This window comes from Pteropus alecto, unplaced genomic scaffold (genome assembly GCF_000325575.1).
Source record: "Pteropus alecto unplaced genomic scaffold, ASM32557v1 scaffold98, whole genome shotgun sequence".
NCBI lineage: Eukaryota > Metazoa > Chordata > Mammalia > Chiroptera > Pteropodidae > Pteropus > Pteropus alecto.
Genome location: NW_006443570.1, coordinates 15,983,976 through 16,006,503, shown reverse-complemented (window position 1 = coordinate 16,006,503; position 22,528 = coordinate 15,983,976). Strand labels below are relative to the sequence as shown.

General features: G+C 53.7%; 1 protein-coding gene across 1 annotated transcript in view; it reads left to right on the top strand.

Moving 5' to 3' along the window:
* TMEM132E (transmembrane protein 132E) overlaps positions 1-20,920 on the top strand; it is a 51,428-nt gene extending 30,508 nt beyond the window's left edge. Inside the window, exons 3-11 of the mRNA XM_015599122.1 lie at positions 6,175-6,263; positions 8,754-9,684; positions 11,236-11,382; positions 11,652-11,844; positions 12,766-12,909; positions 15,385-15,590; positions 17,476-17,764; positions 18,733-18,924; positions 19,865-20,920. Coding sequence (XP_015454608.1) covers positions 6,175-6,263; positions 8,754-9,684; positions 11,236-11,382; positions 11,652-11,844; positions 12,766-12,909; positions 15,385-15,590; positions 17,476-17,764; positions 18,733-18,924; positions 19,865-20,920 — 3,247 coding nt within the window. The remainder of the gene's footprint in view (positions 1-6,174; positions 6,264-8,753; positions 9,685-11,235; positions 11,383-11,651; positions 11,845-12,765; positions 12,910-15,384; positions 15,591-17,475; positions 17,765-18,732; positions 18,925-19,864) is intronic.
* Positions 20,921-22,528: the final 1,608 nt, after the last annotated feature.

The window sequence follows — 22,528 nt, the reverse complement described above, 5'->3', positions numbered from 1 at the left end:
TTCCCTTAGTGCCAGGCAAATCAACTTCCAGAAAAATAGGGTTGGAGTTCGTTCATACATGGGCGGGGAGGGGAGCCAGTCACTGGCTCTTGGAGGATCCCTGTTCCCTGATGACGATAATTTAATTTAATTTATTTAGTGATGTTGATAATAGCGCTCAAACAACAGCACACATTTAAAAAAGGGTAACCGTGTGCCAGGCATGGTTGAAGCACTTCGCAGGTCATCTTAAAACACACACGTTTCATTCTCACAGCAACCCAGTGAAAGAGGGGCTGCTATCACCCCATCTTATAGTTTAGGAGACTAAGATAGAAGAATGCTAAACCCCTTGTCCAAGATCATACAGAACGGCAGAGCCAGTCTGATGAGAGCCTTCTCGACCCTCAGTTTCTTCATCTGGAAAATGTGGGGAAGAAACCCTGACATCCTTTCAGCTAAGAGATAGAGAGTTCCCAGGCAGATGGCCGGAAATGACCTGGCCAATCACCAGTGCTGCTGGGAATAAGCAGGCAGGAGGTTTCCTGGATTTAGGACCAAGCCGGGGAGGGATGCTCCTCTCCTGCTAGCCCCTCTCCCAAATTCACTTATTCCAACACTGTGTTCCAGCCAGGGTGAGGGTGGGATGGGCGACAGTATTGGGAAGCTGCCTGTCCAGATTTACAGCCTCTGGGGGCTATGGGCTGCCAGAGGATTCCGTTGCCCCTCCACCTCGCCCCAACCCTGCAGAAGGGGTTAGTTATTACATACACACTAGCTACAAGTCCTAGCCCCAGAGTGCCTGCTGCTCCCAGCCCAGCCCAGGCTGTAGGCACACAGGAGCCCTCAGTGTTGGGGATATAGGGGCCAGAGGAAAAGGGAGCCTCCGGTTTGATGGGGCACGTACAGCCCTGCCCTAGGGAAACTGCTTTGGAAAGGGGGCAGCAAGGTGGAGGAAGTATGGAGGGGCTCAGGTGCGGGTAGGCATCTCTCTCAGGCCCCATACCTCAGGGAGGCACCCATTCGTCTGCTGGGCTCCTGCTCCAAGAGGTGGCTTACCACAGTTCCAGCCTTGGGTGGGGACATGTCTGTACGAACCAACATATATGGCAAATTTGTCAACTTAGAAAGACAGAAGTAGCCCTGTACTAGGTGCCAGGCTTGGCGAGCAAAGCTGGGGCTGGGTTTTAGCCCAGCATCTTTATGCAAGATCCAAACTGCTCAATGGATCTGTGATAATAAATAACAGCCCCTGGGATGTTTGGGAGACCCTGTCCTAGTGGGTGTGGAAAGGCAGTGTTCTGGACTCACCAGGCCCAGCCGTCACCTGTCCTTTATCCAAGTGACTCCTACATGCTCCAGAACTCACCAGGACTCCCTGTTCTCATGGCCCTGCTCACCCCTAGGTCACCCATGTGGCAGACAGGGCAGGGACTATCCATTTCTCTCCCAGATGAGGAAACTGAGGCCCAGAGAGAGAAGGAAACTACCCAAGGTCACATAGAAGGTCAATGGCAAGAGCTTCCTGATCTGGATTCCAGAGCCCCCGACAACTAGTACTCCTTCCAGCCTCGGTGCCACTTTCGAGGTCCTTGGGACACTGCTTCATGTACCTGTCATCTCTGTATTTGTCCTATTTAACTTAACAGATGTCAACAAGAGCTAAACAATGCACCAAGTGCTGGAGAAAAACAGGTCAGCACTACCCTTCCCTCAGAACTAAATAACCCATAAGTGTTAAATGAATTAATGAATGAACACTGGAACTGGCTCTGTTTCAGGAACTGCAACAAGAAATTTGCCTATTTAGTCATGACAACTCTAAGATAGTTTCCATTCATCTTATGGGTATAGAAATCTAGGTTCAGAAAGGTTAAGTAACTTGCCCAAGGCTGCACAGCTAGGAAGAGTCAGAGCTGGCATTTGAATGTCAGTTTGTGTGGCTCCCAAACCACACCAGTTCTTCCTTCCTTTCTTTTCTTTTTGTTTTTTAATTTATTTTCTTATGTTTTATTGTTTAATTCTTGGAACAGCTTCAAACACTTTCCTTCATTTCTAATGACATTTATTGTTTTCTTTCTAATTTTATAAGCAATACATATTCACTGCAGACAACTGGAAAATACATAAAAACATAAAGTCAAATATAACAATCACCCATAATCCTCACCCCCCAGAGATAACCACCATTAGCATTTTGATGTATTTTCTCCCAGAGTCTACATATTTTTATATAAAATTTGTAACAAGCGGTATTGCCAGTTTTGTACCCTGCTTTGTTTAGTTCAAACTCTTTTGTGAGCATTTACCATTCTGAGTAAATAGTTTTTAAGAACTTGATCAATAATGTCTGCATACATCCATTCTCAGGCATTTGCTTCTATTTGACCATGCCCTGCTTTTGGACATTTAGATTGTTCTAATTTTTACTAATAAACATAATATTGTGGTGAATATCTTTCTACATAAATCTAAGTCGATTTCTGCTTATTAGATTCCTCACGGGAGAGTTACTGGGGCAAGAAGCAAGAACAGTTTCAAGGCTTTTAAAACATGTTTTGAAATTGCTTTCTAGAAAGCTTGTCCAGTTTACCCCCCGAACAGAAGGGCATATAAATGCTCGATTTCTTAAAACTATTAATGAAACTGGATATTACTAATTAAAAACACAAAAACAAGAACCTTGCTCAAGCCATAGGTTTTTCCCACGTCAACACCGTGCTCTGCAGTAATTGGTATATTGGTTCATAATTCTCCATTTTGCCAGTGGGAAGATAGGATCCCAGAGAGCAGAAGTGACATGCTTGCCCTAGGTCAGATCCACCCATTAGCCAAGGAAGAGTGGGACTGGAACCCAGACATCTATCCTCTTAATCAGAACTTCTCCCACGCACCCTCAGTGGAAAGCTTCCTCCACTACAGCTTTCCTGAGCCAGGGTGGGGGAGTCTCCCTTACGTCACACTCTACTGTGGGCCTGGTCATCTGGGTTTGGAGGGGTCACTGGACATAGCCTATTCTTGGCCTCTTGATCATGGGCCACATGGTCCCTAGTCTCCTCACCACCTGCATCAACCATGGCTCTTGCCCCGTCTCGTTCATTCATTCATCCATTTGTAGATTTGGCACCTGTATGTACTAGGCACTGTTCTAGGCTCTGGGCACTTGATCACTGACTGTCAGCATCCCCAAGTTATACCCTGCAAATCGCAATCCCTTCAGTCCCAGCCCTCCATGCTTAGCCCTGTGTTGTCCAAACTTCTGTAATGAACACAAGACCTGGGATGGTTGATAAACATACAGACACGACCAGGTCTCTCCCCTGGAAATTCTGACTGTGTAACCCTGGGGTCTGGCCCTAGAAACTGTTTGCTGTTATTGTTTTGTTTGCTCTGGCTGATTCTTACATTCAGGCAGGTTCAGGAGCAAGTGCTAAAGGATCCCCGAGCACTGACATCTGGTGTGGTTCTCTCTCTCTCTCTCTCTCTCTCTCTCTCTCTCTCTCTCTCTCTCTCTCCTCTCTCTCTCTCTCTCTCTCCCCTTCCCTCCCTCTCATAGCTCAGCACCCTCGGGCCCTGCTGGCATGCCCTGCTGTGCCCCTCAGCCTCAAATTCACCAAAGCTAATGACAATCTTTTTTTTTTTTTTTCTGATTTGCAAGCGATTAGTTTTAATTTGGGGACAATTAGAGGTAGAAGCAGGAGGCATCTGATCTTGATTAGAAGCAAGGAGCTGGCCAGAGGTGTCCCCAACCCCCTGCCTGCCTGGCCCTAGCCTCCACACAGATTATATATTCAACAGGGAAGGAGCCTCTGTGCTTGGGGAGAAAGTGCAAAGATTGGAGTGACCAGAGGCCCTTTCTGTGCTCCCAGACACCTAGGGCCAGCCTGAGATGAAAAGGGAGGACCTCTATCCAACCGCTGTCATCGTCATTATCCTGGTGGACAAAAGCTGCATGATCCCACCCTGTCTTCCTCCCTCTACCCCGTATGGTGTCTCCACATCTTACTGGGGAAACTGAGGCTCTGAGGGGAAGAAATAACCAGTCCCCATGTATTATTAGTCTGCTTGGGCTGCCATAACAAAGTACCAGGGACTTGGTGGCTAAAACAAGAAAAATTTACTTTCTCACAGTTCTAGAGGCTACAAGTCCAAGATCAAGGTGTCGGCAGGTTGGTTTCTCCTGAGGCTTCTGTGCTTGGCTTATAGATGGCACCTTCTCTCAGTGTCTTCACATGGTCTTCTCTCCGTGCGTGACTATGTCCTAATCTCTTCCTATAAGGGCACCAATCATATTGGATTAGGCCCGTTCTAATGACCTCATTTTAACGTCATCACCCCTTAACGTCATCACTCTATCTCCAAACGCAGTCATATGCTGAGATACTAGGGGTTAGGACTTCTACTACGAATTTGAGAGGGGGGCACAACTCAGCCATAACCCATCACGAGCCCGTGAAGACATGGAGTAGCCCCTCCCATAAGGAGAGGATCCCAGGACTAGATCCAAGTGAATCCTGAGGTGCAGGATGTGTAGACCGAGGAAAAGCCAACTGCTGCTCCTGGGAGAGCCAAGGCCGCTGACAGGAAGACAGTGTGAAGTCTGGCCGGCTGGGTGAGCTGGCCTGGAGCACAGGTGCAGTGGGTAGGAGAACATGTGTGGGGTGCGGGGAGAGTGGAGCAGGCGAGAGGCAGGAGGGGCCGGGGTTCAGAACCAAGCCCGAGAAACTGCTGTGGGCTGCCCAGCATGGGGCCTGAGGGGTGGGCCTGTGCCAGCCTGTGTGTAAGCACAAGTGCTCACGCGTGTGCGTGCACTGGGCCTGTGCCAGCCTGTGTGTAAGCACAAGTGCGCGCGCAAGCGTGCGTGCGTGCGTGTGTGTGTGTGTGTGTGTGTGTGCGCGTGTGCTCCCTGGTCAATCTGGACAGTGTGAGCACCCCTGTTGTGAGGAGTGTGTCCAAGGCAGGGCAGGTCCAGGCTGTCAGTCCACCCCAGCCATACCCCTGCAACACCTCTCCACGACCTCTGGACCTGGCCTGACCCCAGGAGCTCTGCGTTGATCCTCCCCTCCCCCATCTGTCTTCCTTCAGGGAACCTTCTGTCAGCTTTTCCTTCCCCAGCGCATGCCGTGATGTCTGCAGGTTAGAGCTCCGCGTGAAGTTAGAGGCAGGCCTGCGTGCACGTTAGTGCACGTGAGCGTATGCACACACACACACGTTCACATGTATGTGTCTGAAATGTCTCTGAAAACTTGACTGGATGATCTGCTGACAACTCCACCAGCTTCACCTTCCTCCTCCCAGCCAGAATGCTTCCTGGAGCTCTCCTAGCACCCCAGGGAAACTGAGTCCCAGAGAGGTCAAGCAACTTCCTTTAGGTTCCAGAGTAAGTAAGGGGAGGAACAGAGATTAGTGCTGGGGTCTCAGGGGCCCCCACTCCCCAACTCCACCATAGAGGAGGCCTTAGGTCCCCAGAGGACAGAATGATTCACAGCGGTGATGGGAGTGAGTGCTATGTGTCACGATGACATTAATACTAAAATTGTAGTACCCCAAAATCATCTCGTCTGGCCTCCCTTTCTGAAAGCTAGTTGTTTTCTTAATACAATTGCTTCCTCTTCCAGAAACTCAGTCTCCTTATCTGCAAGGTTGCTGGGAGGGGCCAACAACAGCCCAGGCCAGGACCCTTCCCCGTCAGTGGCTATCCCAGCTCCTCTTTGGTGCCTCAGTGAGGAGGCATTTGCCAGCCCGCAGCCTCCCACTCAGTGCTGGGCAGCTAGTTCAGAGAATTCCATTCATGAGGGTGAGGGGTGCATGCAGACACGTTTCTCCAACCCTTCCTCCAGGCCTCTCTGAGTCCGTTGTCCATCTGGTGGCCCCTGCCCCCACTGTGCCTTCAAGCAGTCCAGATGGCCAGACGTGAGGGTAGGAAAATAAAAGGGTCAAAGGGGACTAAGTGCCACTTAGCAGCCTCTGGGGTCTCCAGGGGGTGGTAAGAGAGGCAGTAGTAGAGCAGTGGTTCTGACTTCCGCGTCCCTACCCTGTCCACCCTGGTCTGGAGAGTGAGCACTTACAGCTCACTGACTGCAGCTGCCATTCTCCACCCGCAGTGGGACAAGCGTGGTGGCCCCTCCCTATCTCGGCCCTGGACATCCCACCATGTCTAGCAGTGTCGTCTGCCTGTCCCCGTTGGTCTTTTAGCTACTCTAAATATCTCTGCGAGTGGGCTGATGTCACCACCTCCATTTTAGAGGTGAAAACTGAGGCTCAAAATGCAAGCGACTTGTCCGGTGAGTGTGGCAGGGAGAAGCCTCAAACTTGACTCCCAAAGCCTCTGTCAGTTTGCCTGCTTCCTGCTGCTTCCAAAGCAGCACATCTTAGGGCCAGTCTTGCCCCAGGTGTCAGAGGGGCCTTCTCAGAGACTCCAGGGGTAACTATGGAGCAGGGATTCCAAGCATCAGCCAAGAAGTTTCTCCCGTCTCTCCAAACATCTTCCTATCCTCATCTAGGACTCAGCTGCCCATCTCCACCCCACCATCAGCAGCAGCATACCTTGCAGGGCTACAGAGCATCTAGTGGGGAAGGGCGACTTGGAAACAGAGTTCTCCTGGGAATGCAGGGAGCAATCTGGTGGTAAAAGCATGGGCTGCCCAGAGAACCAGGGACCAGTGGTTTTCCCAGCTGGACCTAGGGGCTTCTCAGGAGGAGCCAGCCCTAAGGAGATGTACTGAGAGCAGATGCCACTTCTCTTAGAACAACTGACCCCAGGGCCTTTGCTATGCCCTAAGCCAATCACCTCATTGTTAAATGAGAAAATTTGACCACAGATTTTAAAAATAAGATGTAGACACCAGAGCCTCAAGGGCAGAGCATTTTTTAGCTCACTCCATTTATGAGAAATTGAGTATGAACGTTTGTGGAACTGTCAAGGTTTAGTTGATGGTGGTAAAATGAAAAATGTGCAGAAACTTCAAGTACCCACCACAGAGCCGATTAGGAGAATCTCACTTGGTATAGATCAACCATGATTTGCTGAAGGCTCGTTCTGTGCAAAGCGTTGCAGGTAGCTAACTCCCGTGCGATTCAGGATGAGAGGTCCCTCAGAGAGGGTAAAGCTCTGAGGAAAGTTCCAGAAGTTGAGGTCACATCTTGGAGGGCTTCGTGGAGGAGGTGATGTTCAAGCAGGACCTTGGAGGAAGACTCAGATGTGGAGGTGTGCGGATAGGCAGAGGGCATACGCATGAGCCAAGGAGGGGGAGATTAGGTGGCATCCGAGAGTGCTAAAGCCAGAAGTTGTCCAGTTACGATGGCAGCAGAAGGCTTGGGAAGAAGATTCCCGAGGAAAGGGGAGCCTGGAGCCCTGTTCTAGAGGGCCCTGAGTGCCACGCTCGGGTGCGAGGTGAGTTTGGATTTTATTTTATAAGCAGGAGAGATACTTTACCAATACTTACACACACATTTGCATTTTGTTGTGCAATTTATAGAGCGCTTTCTTATTTGATTCTGAAAAACAACACCAATGACAACACAACATCCTATCAGATAAGCATTATTATTATTACCCTGATTTCAAAGGGGAGGAATATGACTCAGGGGTTCATGAGAAGATCCAGACCAGGTTCTCAAACTTTGAAGCTTCACATTATGGTCTTTCCTATTCTGTGAGTGTCTAATGGGTGTTGAGTTGGGAGTGAGGGGCCAACAAGGTTCAATTTGTGTCCAGGAGCAACAAATCATTCTGACTGCTATGTGTGGGAGGGGATGCCAGGGAGGGGGTGAGCTGGGGAGAGAGAAGGCTCAGTTAGGTGGTGGTATGTAGTCATAGCAACAGGAGTAAGGCCGAAACTGGGGCAAGGGCCTGGGGATGGAGGACAGAGGCACTCTGGGACATACCAGTGAGTCAAGAGGTAGAATCGCTAGAATATGGCAGGATCCTGCGAGGATGGCGGAAGGGGACAGAGAGGAGGACGAAGTCAAACCCAAGGCCTGCATTTGGGCTTGAGTAACTGAGGAGCAAATTCCTGTCTATATAGTGTATGGGGTATATAGAGGGAGTAAGGGGCGAGGGGATCTGGGGTCCCTGCCCCATCTGAAGTAGCTGGAACAGTAAAGGGCTTGAGCTCTAGAGTCAGGCGGGTTCAAATCCTATTGCTGGTCCTTTTGCCTTATCACTTGGGTAAGTTACTTAAGTGTCTTATACCTATATCTGTACAATATGAGGCTAGGCTCTCAAAAAAGAGAAATTATTATTAGAAAACTGGTTGACTCAATGGAGATAATAATCATATTTGGCTCAAAGGATCGATCTGAGGATCAAATAAACGAATGCTTGTCGAACGCCGAGCGCGGTGATGAGGGTGAGTTATCACTTCCTCAGCACTCCACTCCACTCCCAGCCATTATGCACTTAACTTGAGTAAGTCCTCACAACCGCACCTTAAGGCAGAAAGAATTCTTCCGTTCATTTTACAGATGAGGATGCAGGGGGCACAAAACCTCTTTAAAGCTTCACAATGTTTTGCACTAGAATTAACTTTACCCCTACGTTGCTGATAAGGAAATGAAGCAGTGGTGACAGGAAATTAACGCACCTGCAAAAGTGGGGCCAGGCTTAGAGCCCGGGCAGCCTGGCCCAGGGCCACCCCAGGACACAGAGCCAGGCTGGGCATTGCTCAGTGTAGAGTTGATGGCCCTATGTGAGAGTGGGAGGCTGGGGTGCCCTGGGGTCCGAGCACAGCATCTCCTGACCACTCTGAGGTCTTTCTTCTGTCTGTCCCCAGCCTCCGGCCGCTCCCACCCAGCCAGCCCCAGCCCACCAGGTCCACAGGCCAGCCTGGTGCTGCCAATCAGCTACCGCCTGTCACACACTCGGCTGGCCTTCTTCCTGCGGGAGGCGCGGCCCCCACCACCTGCGGTCACCAACAGCTCCCTGCAGCACTCCGAGCCCTTCGTGGTGTTCCAGACCAAGGAGCTGCCTGTCCTCAACGTCTCCCTGGGGCCCTTCAGCACCAGCCAGGTGGTGGCCCGGGAGCTCCTGCAGCCGTCCAGCACTCTGGACATCCCTGAACGCCTGACAGTCAACTGGAAGGTGCGGGCCTTCATCGTCCGTGCCCGTGTGCCCGCCTCGCAGCCAGTGGCCCAGGTGCTGTTCTACGTGGCCGGCCGGGATTGGGACGACTTTGGTGTCACCGAACGGCTGCCCTGTGTCCGCCTGCACGCCTTCCGAGATGCCCGGGAGGTCAAGAGCTCCTGCCGCCTCAGCGGGGGCCTGGCCACCTGTCTGGTGCAGGCCGAGCTGCCCCTGGCCTGGTTCGGGCCCCCTGCCCCTGCTGCACCGCCCACCGCCCGGCACAAGTCTCCAGATGGGCTGGAACCCGAGGCAGCGGGGGAGAGCCAGCAGGCTGAGCTGTACTACACTCTCCACACCCCTGATGCATCCGGGGGCTGTGGGGGCACACGGCGGGGGGCTGGGGCTGGAGTGGGGGCCCGGGCAGAGAGCCCTACCCAGCACCCCCTGCTGCGCATAGGGAGCATCAGCCTGTTCCGCCCACCCCCCAGGAGGACCCTGCAGGAGCACAGGCTGGACAGCAATCTGATGATCCGCCTGCCAGATCGGCCCCTCAAGCCTGGGGAAGTGCTCAGCATCCTCCTCTACCTGGCCCCGAACTCCTCCTCTCCCTCCAGTCCCAGTGTGGAGCATTTCACACTCAGGTAGGGGGTTATGGGTCAGAGTCTGGCTTCCCTTCCAAGGTCAAATGCATATCTGACCCCTTGCAGGGGCTCACCCAGCCTGCCTATCCAGCATCCAATCCCAGCTCTTGATCTATCACTCGACTGACCTCAGAAGACACATCTCACTGATTTGAGCCTCAGGATTCTCATACGTCTCATGGCAACAGAAATCTGCCCCTACCTCTGCATCTCACAGAAATGATGTCCTGGTGAAGGAGAAATATCAGTTTTCACAAGCATGGATGTCCAGGAGGATAAGGTTGGGGGCTGGCATGGCCCTTAGACATTAGCTGATGCAACCCTCCCATTTTCCACATGAGACTGAGGCCGAAGAGAAATGGAGATCAGAGGGCAGCTCCTTGCTGGAAGCCAAGTGCTGAGCAGGAGTGTGTGCCTGTGTTGGGATATTTGTCCAGTCCCAGAGTTAAGAAAAAAGCTTTCAGGACTCCTAGCTCTTTCTATACCCTGAGAAGTATACAGTTCACAAATTCAGAAATACCTTAAATCGTATCACATCCCCACAAAATATAATGATGTCTCACAGTAGGAATCCCTGGTTTGAGCTATATTGGGTGGTTCATAAGAAAGGCCTCACCAAAATGCCCTTTCCCACCCCAAACACTATGCAATGGGAACTGAAACATCACCGTTAGCCTCCAACTTCTTTGAGTTAAGTATTGCCTTCTGTCCTGGGTGTACTACGTTCAAGTTCAAATATTCCTGGAAAGGATCATACCTGATTGAATGATTGATACCTGAATGTGACTATGAGTTAAATCAGTAGTCAGAGATCTCAGGCTACATTAACAGGAATAGAGCATGTAAAATTAGGGAGGTGATAATCATTCTGCTTTCGTCAGTGGTAATTAGAGCACAGCTGAAGTGTTGTATTTAGTATGGGACACTACACCTTATGTGTTCAGAGTGTCCAGAGGAGGGTAACTAGGATACGAGTGACTTAAAACTATGGCAAAAAAAAGCAACAATCGGAGGAAATGGAACTTGTAGGCCTGGAGTAAAGAAGACTCAGAGAAATGGAACTTGTAGGCCTGGAGTAAAGAAGACTGCTCGCCTTCCTAGCTTTCTGAAGAACTGCTATAATTAAGATGGAGGAGAGTTGTTCTTTCTTGCCCTGTTAGCCCAGTAGAACCCGTGGCTATTATATTCCAGTTAGATATAGAGAAGAGGTTCTAGTCCTTAGGGGTTTTCTGAAAATGGAATGGGATGGGTGCAGGAGCAGTGAGTCCTTTGTTACTAGGTATGCAAGTAGAGGTTAGGTAAAGACTCGGCAAAGATGTAGCAGAAGTGGTTATAGCTTCCATTGAGGGTCAGAGGTTGTAGCTACTTGATACCAGAGCTACTTGATACTCAAAGCTTGAGAACGATTAGTCTCAAGCTTTGAGTCTAGGGCCCAGGGGAACTTACTTACCTGCTGCCCCTACTCTCAGCCCCAGCCTAGGGGTGGTGCAGGTGGGCAGTCATTGGGCCCCAGGCTGACGTTCTTTTGTTCTTCCTACCCCTTTGTCCCAGAGTGAAGGCCAAAAAGGGTGTGACCCTTCTAGGCACCAAGTCACGGAGTGGCCAGTGGCACGTGACCTCGGAGCTGCTGACTGGAGCAAAGCACTCAACAGCCACCGTGGATGTGGCCTGGGCCCAGGGCACACCCCTGCCCCCATGGTGAGCCGAGGTGGTGCTTCTGTCCACCTTTTTGCAGGACAGGCACCTGGTTCGGTGGGGAAATTCTTGGTAGAGGAGGCCAGGCTTGTAGAAGGGCTGGGGCTTAGTCTGCGGGGACTTTTGAGTGCGGGCGGGTGGCTGGAGAAGGCTCAGAGGGCCTCGGCAGGCAGGCTGCCGAGAAGGACCGGGGTCTCCATAGGGGTTTCAGAGCTCGTGAGCTGCTCCCAGCTCTTCCTCCCCAGCTCTGCCTTTTTTCCTCTACCTGGCAGGGAGGGCCAGGGGCCCCTGGAGATTCTGCAGCTGGACTTTGAGATGGAGAACTTCACCAGCCAGTCAGTCAAGCGGAGGATCATGTGGCACATTGACTACCGTGGCCATGGTGCTCTGCCTGACCTAGAACGGGCAGTCACCGAGCTGACGGTCATCCAGCGGGATATGCAAGCCATCCTGCCCCTGGCCATGGTGAGCAGGCCGGGCGACTGGACCTGTGAATGCATGTAATTATCATGGGCGTGTATGTGACAGGGATATGCATGGCTAAGTGTGCATATAGGTCGATGCACTTGTGTGTTTGAACGAGTGCCTGGGTATGTGGCTGCCTCCTGAACCCGTGTGCCCATGTAAGTGTGTGTGTGTGTGTGTGTGTGTGTGTGTGTGCATGTGTGTGTACTCACAAGAGGCAGGCTGTTGCCTGGTGCTCAAGTAGCACAGCAGATGCTGAGGGGGACAGGTGGGAGAAGTCATCCATGAAGGCACCACTCAAGGGAGGTTTCCTAGAGGAAGTGGCCATGCAGTTAAACCTTGAAGGTCACATGGGAGGAAGAGCTCATACAATCAGAGATGAGGAGGGTGCTCTAGGCAGGGGCTCATAAAGACAAAGGTGTGACAATGGGAATGTGAGTAGTTTGTTCAAAGAAGCAATGGATTTAGGAAAAATGCATTAGGGTAGTAAGGCTGGAATAATCACCTGGGACCAGCCCAGGGACACCTTGAATGGCCAGGCAAATGTGTTGGACTTTACTCTGTGAGTCCTGAGGAGCATGGAAGATGTTGAGAGAAGATGGGAGGGGATTGAGGAAGGGTTATTTTCTGGCAGCAGAGTGACCTAGACCATGAAAGCTACTGCAGAAGTCCAAGCGAGCAGACTTCTGGGAAGTTTCACGAAGCTGGGTGGATGTACCGCCCTGCACATGTGCGCAGGCATCCCCATGGGAAGGACGTACATCTGAGGAGTGGGGGCAGTCAAGAGCCAGGGCCTTGATGGGTGCATCCTGGGACAGCAAGCACCCCAGAACCGTAGGGTGGGTGGGCAGTTTGCCATGCCAGCCTCCAGCAGGTGCCCAAATCAATGAGCAGAGCCCCACATTCCTCCCTTCCCAACAGGATACAGAGATCATCAACACGGCCATCCTGACAGGCCGGACGGTGGCCATCCCTGTCAAAGTCCTCGCCATCGAAGTGACCGGCCTCATCCTAGATGTCTCTGCCCTGGTGGAATGTGAATCTGACAATGAGGACATCATCAAGGTGAGCTTTCTGGAGGTGGGGCCCCTGAGAAGAAGGCCTCAGATCTTCATGGAGGAGTGGAACCCCAAGCCAGAGGAGAATTCACATTCCAGGCAGGTCCCTTCGGTAGGCAGGAAGACAGGAAATGGGGGACCAGAGCAGGGAAGAGCCGCGGGTATCCCGTGTCCCTCCTGTGTGGGGTGAGGGAAAGCCCTGGGTACTGCTCCACCAGTCCTGGAGGGCTACCTGTAGGAATGAGGACGAGACTGTTTGGCAGGCCGAGGGGAGAAGGCAGCACTGACAACTCGAACTCAATCCAATCTGGCAAGTCGTTATTGAGCCCCCTGCTGTGCAACAGGACTGGGCAAGGCAATGGGGGGCAGGGGGTAGACTCCTCAGAAACACGCCCAGAACCCAAATGGAGATCCAGCACAGGGAGGAAGCTTCCAGGAGCATGTGAGGCCATGAGTGAAGGTTGTATAAGGAAGGACCCACTCTGACCACACATGCCCCACTTCTTCCAACTCCCAAAGGCCCCTGAACTCCTCCTGAGAGACCCACTCTGGGCCCAGAGGCCTCCACGGCCCAGCAAACAGGTATTAATCTGACTCAAATGGCCCAGTTTGCCACCTCCCCACAGGAAGGCCTCCTAGATTTGCCCCTGCCCTGGCTTTGGATAGTGGTCAGAGGCAGTGGAGCAGGCAGTAACACAGGAGCGTGTCCAGCCCCAGAACCTTAGGGTGGGTGGGCAGTTTGCCATGCCAGCCTCCAGCAGGTGCCCAAATCAATGATTAGACACCAGAATCTGTTCTCGTGACTCCTTCAGCGTGAAGGTGAGTGGGAGGAGGGGGATGTGGACGTCCTCCCTCTGGCTCACTGGGGCTAACCCGAAGCACATGCTCTCTCTCTCTCTCCATGCTCTGCCCTGGATCTTTCCAGGTGTCTGCAGAGCCTGAGGCTCACCTCATCCTTTCCTTCATTCAAGAAGAAGGGCCTCCAAGTAAGCCAGAGCAGATGACTCTGTCCCACACCCCCATCACCTCCTAGGGATGCAAGCCTTGCCCAGGACCATGGGGCCGTCCACTGCTGGCAGGCCGGAACAGGAAGAAATGGGCCTGTTCCCAAGAGCCCAGCACCTTCCTCTGCCAACCAGACCTCCCCGCTCCTCAGCCTCAGAGGGACCAGAACAAAGTCGTGATAGCTTAGATACCAAAGGGAATGAGTGAAGATTCTAAATGGAATTTGTTTCCGTTCTCAATGAAATACACTCAGGTTCTTTTTGGAGTTTGCCAATATTCTAAATGGAATTCGCCGGCCTTCAGATGGAACGCTTTGCCTTCTGAAGTGGGAAATGGACATTTCCGGCAGTGCTGCTGTCCCACTCCCACCCACCCCTCCGAGATGATTAAGAGAGCTAGCAGGAGTCTGGGACAGTCCAGGGGCTCATCTCCACGATGAGCCACAGCCCCAGCACCCTCCCCACCCCCCACCAGAGCCTTAAGGGTGTCATCAGCCCATAGGCTGCATCTAAACCAGAAGACGTGCACCCACAGGCAGGCACCAGCAGGAACACCTAAATATACTGCACACGATGTTCACTCCAGGGTGTGCCAGGTGTATATGTGGGCACGTTTGATGCGAACACCCATCTGCATCTGCCCTGAAGTACTGGCAGCGACACTTCTGTGAGTGGGCACAGTTTTCCACCCAGATGTGTTCAGTGGGCATTCGCCCCATCCAGGGAACCTCTAAGGTGCAAGTTGGTATCCAAGTGGGCTTGCATCTGTAAAAGCTGCAGCCATTGGTGGCAACCATCAACCTGTCTGTGCTTGGGGTTTTCTGGTCTGGAATTTTCCTCTCCCTTTCCCTCACCTCAACCCCTGGCTAGAACAGCTCCCTTGCCTGAAATTAACCAGTACCCATTTTCCTGGGGCAGTTGGGCCAGAGGGGCCCAGAAGAAGCTGTGAGTCTGCCCCTCACCCCCGACTCTTCCACCTGACCTCCTCCCTGCCCAGTTGAGCACAGGTATCCTACTCAAGACAGTCTCCTCCTCTGTACTGTGGAGGACTGTACCTGCCAGACACCTGCTCCAGAGCCCAGGCAGTCATGGGGGATAGGGTGGCCAGTCCTGAGGATCCTCAGCCTTAAGGCTCCTCTGAGTATGGTCTGCCAGTCAGAAGCAGCCCCTTGTAAAAACATTTGGATGTTGGCTCTTTGCCAGGGAGCAAACACCTCCTACAGTAGCCCCTAAGAGATGATCTCTGGAAAAACAGAATGGAGGCGGGGATACCCGAAGCCTGTTTAATTCCTTAAATAAGGTGCCTTCTTTCCACACACACACATCCCCCCCGCCCCTCCCTTTCAGCCTCATGTGACTGGCACTTTCTCTCTCCAACAGCCTTCTGGCCCTGCTTGTCAGACTGCAGTCCCCTGCACTGCCCTACAGGGAGACCTGTAGGGCAAGACATGCCAACCAACCTCCCTCCCCCTCCCCAGGTATCCAGCAGCTGTGACTACGTCTTTGTTAGCGGAAAGGAGTCTCGCGGGTCCATGAATGCCAGGGTCACCTTTCGCTACGACGTCCTCACTGCCCCCCTGGAAATGACAGTCTGGGTCCCCAAGCTGCCCCTGCACATCGAGCTCTCGGACACTCGCCTCAGCCAAGTGAAGGGCTGGAGGGTACCTATCCTCCCCGACCGGAGGTACAGCCCCTCCACACACAGCAGATAGTCGGGACACTCGCGGGTGGCCCAGCCCTGGCACACAGTCTGATCTGCATGTGTGTATAAGGCCCTAGATGTACATAGTCTGCAGGTCGGTTATGCAATCAACAAACTTATATTGAGCAGCTACTGTGTGCCAGGCATGAGATGTGGGGTGAATGCAGCCAGTGCCTGACCCAGCCAAGCAAGCTCTGGGTCCATCAGGGAAGCCATCATGTATATGCCACAGAGCATGGTGGAGGCGGGAAGCCCTATGTGCAGGGAATTGAGGGGCACAAAGGAGAGAGAACCACCTCTTCCTCCAGGAGAAAGTAAGGCAGGCTTCCTAGAAGAAGTGATTCTTGAGCTAAGTCTTAAGGAATGAGTGGAAGGGAGTTGGCTGGGGAGCAGGGTGAAAACAGTCAAGCAGCAGACAAAATGGAGTAGACACAGCAACACAGGAGCACACACACCTGTACACACATGACCCAGCCTGGCACCTTTGTGAGCGCATCAGCCAGTGAGTGACTCATACTGGGCCCCCTCTCTGGGAGGCAGGTTCGCACACCTGAGTGCCGTTCTGTGAGTCATGTACATGTAAACTCAGTGCACCCCACTCACCCACTCATCACTGCTCGAGAGAAAAGCTAGCAGGGAAGAGGGGGAGGGGTGGGACTGGGGAGAGAAGCAGGCGGCCAACTGAGAGCTGGGCTCAGTTCAATTCTGCAAAGATTTGGAAAAGCAAGGCAGTGTAGACCAGAGTCTCTCAAACTTTAATGGGCACGCAACTCGCCTACATATTCTGTCAAAATGCAGATTCTGCATTTCAGACCAGCTCCCGGGTGATGCTCATGCTGCTTTGAATACTGAGAACATAGTGAACTCTGTAGACAGCCGCCAGCCTAGGTTTGACTCTGGACTCTGCTATTTGCTATCTGGGTAACCTCGGGCTGTTTACATAACCTCTCCGTGCCTCATTTTCCTCATCTGTAAAATGGGCACCTTAACACCTCACAAGATTAAATTAGTTAACGCAGGTGAAAGAACCCTCTGTGTGGATGAATATTCTGGTGGTTCAGTCCTTCTAAGCACTAGCAAAGCAGTAGCCACACCCTTCACTCTCTCTCCAGAGCAAGCTCTCCTGACGTGACTCTCTTTGTTTTCGCATTTCTTAAATAAGGTGGCTTCTCTCCACACACACCCCGCCCCTCCCCTTCAGCCTCATGTGACTGGCACTTTCTCTCTCCAACAGCCTTCTGGCCCTGCTTGTCAGACTGTGTGAATCATCTAGATAGGCTGAAAATTCCCCAAATCATCATATCCTGGTTCCCTTTTGCTCATCAGTTCTTCCCTCAATTTCTCTCTCTCCTCTCGCATCTTACTAGAAGCAGCAACAGAAACTCAGACTGCCCTTTTGACACTGCTGGGAAATCTCAGCTAAATACCCAGGTTGACCACTTACGAGTTCTGCTGGCCACACAGCGCAGGACACAATGCAGCCCAGCTTTCCGGCACTCTGTAACAGGGATCGCCTTTGCTCCAGCTCAGAGCTGAGAACAGAGCCAGGCGCACACTTAGTGCTGAAAAAGAGGCAGCACTTGTTAGGATTTGATGCCAGCTTTTTGCGGGCGTGGGCGAAGCCAAGCAGAGGCAGACAGGGGCCCTGGAGGGTCAGGAAGGCGCCTTTCTAGGAGAGAAAAGCCTGGGACTCCTGACTCCACACTTCTCAGGCACAGAAGGAATGAGCCAGGGAAAAGGCTTGCCATTTTCACAGCCTCCACTTGTGGGAGCTGGGGAGCCCCAGGGGCTGGCAGGGCTGGTGGGGAGGGGCTTATGCAGGTCGTTGCCAGGGTAAGAAGCCCTGACTCCATGCCCCCCACCCCAGGTCTGCCCGGGAGAGCGAGGACGAGGAGGAGGAGGAGGAGGAGCGGCGGCAGAGTGCCAGCCGTGGCTGCACCCTGCAGTACCAGCATGCCACTCTGCAGGTCTTCACCCAGTTCCACACGACGTCATCCGAGGGCACGGACCAGGTGGTCACCATGCTGGGCCCGGACTGGCTGGTGGAGGTCACCGACCTGGTCAGCGACTTCATGCGGGTGGGTGACCCCCGAGTGGCACGCATGGTAGACAGCAGCACGCTGGCAGGCCTGGAGCCAGGCACCACCCCCTTCAAGGTAGGCACAACGGGCAGTGCCAGCAGCCTTGTTTGCCTGCGGTGGGAGGACGCAGACAGGATTTTCAGGGCCTCAGCCTCTGGGAGTGACACTGGCCGGGCTCCAAAACACACTTTCTTTTCCACCTGCCCCTCTGCCTAAAATTCCACCACCGAAGGTCAAGGTCCTTTAGCTTCACCGTTGGATCTCCCTTCAAGCCTTATCAGCCTTACCAACCTTGCATTGCTCAGTGTGGTCCCTGAGAGCAAGTGCGGATGAGGAAGGGGAGCCAGTGAGAGGGCTCGGGCAGCCTAGGGGCCAGGAAAGGGAGTTCGGGGTGGAGGAACTCAACTCTGACCTTCCTCCTGGACAACTGGGTGCCTGGGTAGAAATCTTTCACAGAGGAGACAGTGATCAGTGACCTGGGCTTGAATCTGCCTTCAGACATATTCGTTTACAGAACAATTGATCCAACATTTTAAAATTGGGCACAGAAGGAATGAGCCAAGGAAAAGCCAGGGAAAATTGGGACGTTTCTAATTTTTTAGAAATCTAGATTTCTGGTTTTACAACATATGAACCTGACAACACGGGGCCTGCCTTCCCACCTAGCGATAAGCTGCTAGAGTCAGTACTGGTGCCCCCTTGACATAGGCATGAATTCTCCCATTTGCCACAGTCCCCAGCACTCCCTTTTGTCTCCCTAACATTGACGTTGGAATATCAATTGCTATTTATCACTGTGCAGAGCTGTTGTTTTCCTTAAAATCTGCCCCTCTCTCATCCGTACTCCTGCCTGGCTCCTGTGAGCCCTGACCCTCGCTTGGCCCCTAGACCCTGGTTCCCAGTTGCAGACCTAAAACAGAGCCTTCCAGCCTGCCCCGCCCCGTGGGCCTCTCTTCCAGCAGCACTGGGATCCCTCCCTGGTTGGTGATCCTGGGAATGCTGTTTTCCTGGCCCTCACCCACCCCTGCCCCCCTCTGCCTCAGGTGGTGTCGCCGCTGACGGAGTCTGTGCTCGGGGAGACACTGCTGACGGTGACGGAGGAGAAGGTCAGCATCACGCAGCTGCAGGCCCAGGTGGTAGCCAGCCTTGCCCTTTCCTTACGGCCCAGCCCCGGGAGCAGCCACACCATCCTGGCCACCACGGCTGCCCAGCAGACCCTCAGCTTCCTCAAACAGGTAATTGGATGCCCAGCCTGCCAGCCTGGGGGATTGGGGTGTGGAAGGAGGACTTGCAGGCTCTAGTTTGCCCTTGTGCCATGAGTCCCCCAAATTAGGGCTTTAAGTAATGGAAGATCTATGTAGCCTCTGTGCCCTGCACACCTGCCCCACCCCACGCCCCTCTGCACAGGGAGTCTAACCAAGGTCTGGCTTCCTGCACCTGCCACCCTGAGAGCTTCTTGCTGAGGGTTCCCCGTCACAGATTCTCAGAGGGCCCATCACCTCTGCCTCTACCCCGAGGAATTACTCTCACCCATCTCTAGAGCCCCAACTACAGCCTCCCACAGACACACTGGGACACTAGCTACAGTCAAAAGTAGAAAGATGACAGGCAGGAGCACAGGGAGTGAGAAGGTGGACATTGAGCACTAAACCAGGAGTCAGGAGCCAAAAGTCTTCGCCTCTAAATCGCTCTGTGACTCAGGTCAATCCCTTCTCTCTGGGCCCTGCTTCCTCATCTGCAGAGGGCAATTCTCAGAAGGCCTTAGCAGACAGAGAAGACTGGGCGTGTATTCTCAATCTCCAAGCGTCTGATTGGGATGATCCCAAGGTCAGGCATGGAGATGTGGGGTTACTCCTGCAGCAAAAAGGACCTGAGTTAGACCCAAGACAGAACTTACCTTAGCTCATCGAGGGGACAAGGGTGAAATGGGCAAGGGAATTCTCGAGGCAGTAGGAGACTACAGTGTGCCCTGTACCCTCCTCACAACCTCCAGGGGAGGACTCCTGCTCAAACAATAGTTCCTGAGCACCCGCCACCAGCCAGGCACAGTTCGGCACTGGGAATACAGCAGGGAGCCAGAATGTTTGGTCCCTGCCCTCACAGAGCTCGGTAGCCAGCAGGAAAGCCAGATGAATCTAGCTCTCTGACTCTCATCCCCTCCTCCTCCTCCTCCAGGAAGCCCTCCTGAGTCTCTGGCTCTCCTACAGTGATGGTACCACAGCCCCACTCTCCCTCTACAGTCCTCGGGACTATGGGCTGCTAGTGAGCAGTCTGGATGAGCGGGTGGCAACTGTGACCCAGGACCGGGCCTTCCCGCTGGTGATGGCCGAGGCAGAGGGGGCAGGAGAGCTGATCCGTGCTGAGCTCACCATCTCTGAGAGCTGCCAGAAAACCAAACGCAAGAGTGTTCTGGCTACGACCCCTGTGGGCCTGCGGGTACACTTTGGGCGGGAGGAGGAGGACCCCACCTATGACTACCCGGGCCCAAGCCAGCCGGGACCCGGTGGGGGCGAGGACGAGGCGCGAGGAGCTGGCCCACCAGGCACAGCCGTGCCCCCACCCAAGGCCCCAGGCCCAGGCACTGCCAGCCCAGCCATGCTGCCTACAGAAGATTTCCTGCCACTGCCCACGGGCTTCCTGCAGATGCCCCGGGGGCTGACAGACCTGGAGATTGGCATGTACGCACTGCTGGGCGTCTTCTGCCTCGCTATTCTTGTTTTCCTCATCAACTGCATCGTCTTCGTGCTGCGTTATCGGCACAAGCGCATCCCACCAGAGGGCCAGACCAGCATGGACCACTCTCACCATTGGGTGTTCCTGGGCAACGGGCAGCCTCTGCGGGTGCAGGGGGAGCTGTCTCCGCCTGCTGGCAACCCACTGGAGACCGTGCCCGCCTGCTGCCACGGCGACCACCACAGCAGCGGCAGCTCGCAGACCAGTGTCCAGAGCCAGGTACATGGGCGGGGTGACGGCTCCTCTGGCGGCTCAGCCCGGGACCAGGCTGAGGATCCAGCCAGCTCGCCTACCTCCAAGCGCAAGCGGGTCAAGTTTACCACCTTCACCACGCTGCCCACGGAGGAGCTGGCCTACGACTCGGTGCCCGCCGGCGAAGAAGACGAGGAGGACGAAGAGGACCTGGGTTGGGGCTGCCGGGATGTGGCAGGCACCACACGGCCCGCTGCACCCCCAGACCTGCACAATTACATGCGCAGAATCAAAGAGATTGCATAGAGGTGTCATCGCCTGACAGGGGGGCCCTGTGTGGGACACAGCCAAGACCCCTCTTCACACTGATGCGGGCAGCTGACGTGGATTTTATATGCCCTGCCCCTGCCGCTTTGCTCTGTGCAGGTGGCCACCTCCCTCATCTGGTCCTCCCCGCCACCTCACACTGTTACCTTCTTCTGCCCCGTCAGATGGAGGGCTCCTTCCTCAGGAGCTTGCTAGAAGGAAGTGATCTCAACCCTTATTCTACCTTTTCCAAACCTCCTCCCATCTTAGATAAACCTGCTGCCCCAAGAGTGAGGCACAGAGGCCGATCTTGAGGCCAGGTGGGCCCACACTATGACCCGCCCCTGCCTCCCTCGTCCCCTGTGTTCCCCCTGTGCAGGGAAGGGGGCCTCTTGTGTCACAAGCTGCACAAAAACTTTTCTCAAACCACTATTCAGGGATTTCTGTTCTGCAAGGTGAGGAGGCGGTGGCTGCCTGCCTTGCCAAGGATCTTGCTGTGGACAAAACATTTGGGAGGTAGGGGGACACTTGTAGCATCTTCTGGCTTTCAGATGCCATCCCCCAGTCCCTTCACAGGATCTGGGAGCTGACTCCAGAGGGATCTGGGGCCAAGGCAGGCACCTTCCTGAGAGCTCAGGACTTCTTCCTCTGCCCCTAAGGGCTCTGGGCAGGAACATAAAGGGGAGGAATCCTCCATCCACCCCTGGCAAGCCACGGCCCAGAGCACCATGATCCAGGTGGGCCCAGGGAGGCCTGCATGCCTCCTGCCCACCCCACAGCAAGGTCAACACTACGCCTTAGCCGCCCCTCCTGCTCTGCTGACTACTCCTTTTCTCTCTGCAAGGGCAGACACCCATTCTCCCAGGAAACAGAATCTGGTGGGAGGGAAGAGAGGGCACCAGGGAATGCTGTGAAGGACCTTAGGATGGGCAAGGCAGAAAGGAGCCGGGCGCCTCCCTACCCCATCACACGGCCGCTTTTCTCTCGGGTTCTACCCACCACTGTGTCGGATTTTTCTTTAATAAATGGAGGCGACCAGATTGGAGGTGGGGGCAGCAGCTCCCAGAGAACAGACAGTACATGGTGGCTGGCTCTACGTCTCATCTTTGTGTGCGTGAGCACACACCCACCCTCCCCACTCACGTGTCCACACACGTCCACTAAATGATGTGAAATGGAAACACGCCTGAGCTCAGCTGCTCTTCCTCCTCCAACATCCAGGTCCCTTAGACCTCTGGCGCTATGGAGATGCCCACACTAGAGGATGAAGGATTTGTCGACTCAGAAATGTGCCCCTACAAAGAGGTGCTTCCTCTAGGAGTCTGCCACAATTGGCTCTGGAGGGAGGGGCTAGTCTCAGGGCCTCCGGAGAAATGCCTTGAGGGTGAGAGGGAACAGAGAAGTAAGGAGAGAGGTGAGAGAGTTTGTTGTGCACACCTGAGCTCACTTGTTTCCTTCACTGCCTTCGGCCCTCCTCTCAGGGGAAGTTCGTACCCAGCACCATCGCCACCTCTCAGGGAGGCCTCCTTTCTCCATGAACTGATGAACAGAGTCTGGTGGTCTCCATGACAGGAGCCAGGCAAGAGAGAGTGAAGGCTGTTGAGTGTA